This window comes from Montipora foliosa, chromosome 9 (genome assembly GCF_036669935.1).
Source record: "Montipora foliosa isolate CH-2021 chromosome 9, ASM3666993v2, whole genome shotgun sequence".
NCBI classification, from domain to species: domain Eukaryota; kingdom Metazoa; phylum Cnidaria; class Anthozoa; order Scleractinia; family Acroporidae; genus Montipora; species Montipora foliosa.
Genome location: NC_090877.1, coordinates 45,855,091 through 45,858,575, shown reverse-complemented (window position 1 = coordinate 45,858,575; position 3,485 = coordinate 45,855,091). Strand labels below are relative to the sequence as shown.

The window sequence follows — 3,485 nt, the reverse complement described above, 5'->3', positions numbered from 1 at the left end:
TCAGATTGGGCCTTATATATTAATTACAACGCCTGTACTGGGTCCGCAACCAAGAGCAATTTCTCTCTCGGCTTTCTTGGTTGCGGACCCAGTACAGGCGTTGTAATCATAAAGGTCCAATCTGATTTGCCAATGTGCTGGTACCAGTCTCTACTTCAGATAATAATCACGCTATGATTGGTCAATCGATAAGCTCAAGTGCAGATATCATGAATATCTTACAAACAACGCTTTCCTGGGACGAGTTAGGAGATGCGAGTTATTTTTTGGACTAGAACATAAAGTGCGACATCGATCTCGTAGTCAAGGGACAGCTAGAGGTCACCGACTTCATAATTTAGTTTCATGAAGCGTGCACGAAACCTGCACGAAAAATGAGTCCATCTCGGTTTGGCGTCTAAATTGTAGCAGTACTGATAGCTTTTCATGGCTCACTGAGGGGATAATGCTAAAATTAGAAATGTTAGTGCCAAAACCTGAGACAAAATACACTATAAGGTTACACTAATGCAGTGCAGCCTCGATTATCCGGGCCCTGGTTATCCGCACAATCTATTATCCGGACTTCTTTCCCGTCCCAATTTCTTCATGAATATTAATTATTAACCGAAATAAACATTAATACAGGCTCGACTAGTTATTTGAAAGTAAAATGCAAATATGTATGGCTACTAATTTCTATTGACATTAACTCGTGGTTGAATATTCACACGGAAGAAAGTGCTCAAAATTACATCTGTTTAGAGAACGCGATCTTTTTTATCCCTTAGCTTAAGACGAAGCACGCAATTTCGTTTCGTTTAAAGAAAGGCTAGAAAGCTGTCAACTTAGCATCAGATGTCGAAACGCCCTTAACAATAAATAGAGAGACATTGTAGTGGAAGTTGGACTGAAATTGCGAATTTTCGCATACAATCTGGCCTGTTAATTTCCTTAAAGCTTTTATAATGTTAATGTCAACTGTAAAATCGTGTGTTCGCGTGGGGAGCAAAACAGGTAGGAAACTGTTTGCAGACAAACATGTCTTCGGCGCAAAGTGGAAATGAACAATTTTGTACCCAAGATCTTATTTAAATTGAAAAATAGCTCTTTAGAACTTCACACAATATTTACTCATTGTTAGGTCCCGACCACGTGAACAAAAAAGATGCAATGTTCCAGTAAACGGCAAAAGTAAGAAATAACGAGGCTGGCGTTTCGAGCGTTCGCTCCGAGATTCGGGCTCAAGAAGGGCTGCATGTTTTCTTAGAGTTGTTTTAGATCAATTTTATCTGTTCGAAGCCTACGTGATCATCGTCTACTTACCTTTAATTGGCGAACTCAAAAGCAAGAAAATTACGCAAGTGTAAGACAACTTGTACAGAGCCATTGTTTGCCCGTTCTGCTCTAAACAACCTGAACGTTAGACTTGTTTCGCTTGCATCTACAGCGCGACGACGAGGTTTGGCGTGGCTGGGTTTTGTCGTTGACGCCACTCAGGCAAGAAAAGCTGATTAAATTAAAAGACAATTAGCTATTTTTTGGCGTTGCAAATATTGCCTTAAAAGGAAGTTTTGAAACAATTGCTTTTGCACCTACATAAAGAGTGATTAATTCACGAGGGAAATTCAAAATTTCCCTTTATCACAGCAGCGGGAATTTGAATATTCGGAGAGAAGGTACATATGTCAAACCCAACTCGGGGGAGGAGGCTGGTATTACATTTTGTTCGAGGTCAGGGAGGGACGGTCAACACAGCGAATGTCGCTTCATCCCGGATGATTCATGGTCATTCATGACCGGCGAAAGATCACGTTATCATCAAGCATGACAGTTTAGGCCTTAACTGGACAATTTCTATTGGTAAAGACTTCTTTTCCCGTGGATTTAGTGGTTGGGGATAACTTTGAGAATTTTACGGAACGCAAAAAGTCTTGCTTGTAAGTGGAATGCAACACAAAGACTGGGCTGTTCGCGTATAAAAAAAGAGGTTTGTTTAGTTGCCTTTTTTGGGCTGAACTCATGGCGACGGGAAAGTGTTTTAAATGTGAGACGTTCAAATTTCATCCCGGTGCTGAGGACCGGGATGAAATCATGGTAGGTAATCCCGTGTTGAAACATTTTATTCAGTGAGCGTGTAAACAGTTGCAACAAAATGACCAAAAACCAAAACGAAACTCAAGCAGGGACGACTTTCGTCCCCGGGATGAAACAGGTTTATGGATCAAGTAGCCTCCCACGAAGACGCTATTAATTAGGGGATTCGTCACGCGTTCCTTCCCAACGAGCGTCTGCTGAACCAGTAGTGTAACTGCTGAAACGAGCCACGCATTCCGTTCCCTTTGGTAAGAGACTATCACCTGGAAATCTCGTGTGGGTTACTTAGGAACCAATCAGCGCTGTGTACTTCCAGAATCTGGAAGTCCGTTGGGATTGGTCTACGTAAATTCGTCTCGGCGGATGAAAAAGAGAAAAAGAAATAACGGCCAAGCTCACAAAACAATGCATTACCGCCTGTACCGAGTGCATTGGACCACTCGTTAAGAGGCGGTCAAAGAATTGTACACTCGTACGGCAGGGGTAAGCTTAAAATAAATCATCGCCAAAGCCATAAATGCACGTTGGACGTTCCAACCATGGTTCAAAGGAACCGAACAAGCAAAGCCATTGCTCGTGGGAGTAAAACCCAACGGCAAACAACAAACAGGGGCTGTGAAAACAAACGACAACTGACAATTCGGCTTGGCCTAAAACAGAAAAAGGAACTGGCAAATCTTAAGATAATAAAATGAAAATCATAAAATGCCTGGGCAAGGTGGGCAGTATAGATAAGAAGTTGTTTCAAATTTGTTACACGGCATAAATTTGCCCGTTTTGCGGCTATAACAATTGTAGGCAACGTAGAACTGCCCCCCTCAAACTAACAAAGGAGACTAATGTCGCGCATGCGCATTACCAATGGCCAATTCAATTTTATTTGGATTGTGATTGGGTGAAAACCTTCGAGACAGTCTGAGAACGCGGGAAGAAAATATGTTGGCGCTGTCGCTAGTTGTAGTTTTTATTGCATTCTCTTTCAACGCTATCTATGCGCTTGTGGTACAAATACTGAAAGAAGATGGACAAAATCTAGAAAGACCTCGGCAATTCCTTCTACTTGGGAAAGTCCTTTATTTCGGATGAAACGAAACATGCTTAGATCGGCTGTTTTAGAATGATGCGATGTGCGCAGACTTGTCAAAGAATTGCGCGAAGTTGGAAAAATTTTGCCTTATTTGCAACGGGTATGGTCATGGCTGAATGTACAAATTACAATAATGAATGTTACGTATTAAAGTAACTGGAACCGGCATCAAGATTTTCCGTTGTGGTTTTTTCACGTGAATACCCGCGCTTGAAGTGAATGCAAAACAAATTTGCCAGGTTGATGGGATTTGCTTGTGGTGCGTCACTGGTAAGTGAGCTGGTAATTTGTTCAAAGGAAGTCATAGCTTAAGATTTATCCA

General features: G+C 41.7%; 1 protein-coding gene across 1 annotated transcript in view; it reads right to left on the bottom strand.

Annotated features, from left to right (window-relative positions):
* Positions 1-1,482, bottom strand: part of LOC137970611 (interferon alpha-inducible protein 27-like protein 2A) — a 2,294-nt gene extending 812 nt beyond the window's left edge. Inside the window, exon 1 of the mRNA XM_068817136.1 lies at positions 1,306-1,482. Coding sequence (XP_068673237.1) covers positions 1,306-1,369 — 64 coding nt within the window. The 5' untranslated portion in view covers positions 1,370-1,482. The remainder of the gene's footprint in view (positions 1-1,305) is intronic.
* Positions 1,483-3,485: the final 2,003 nt, after the last annotated feature.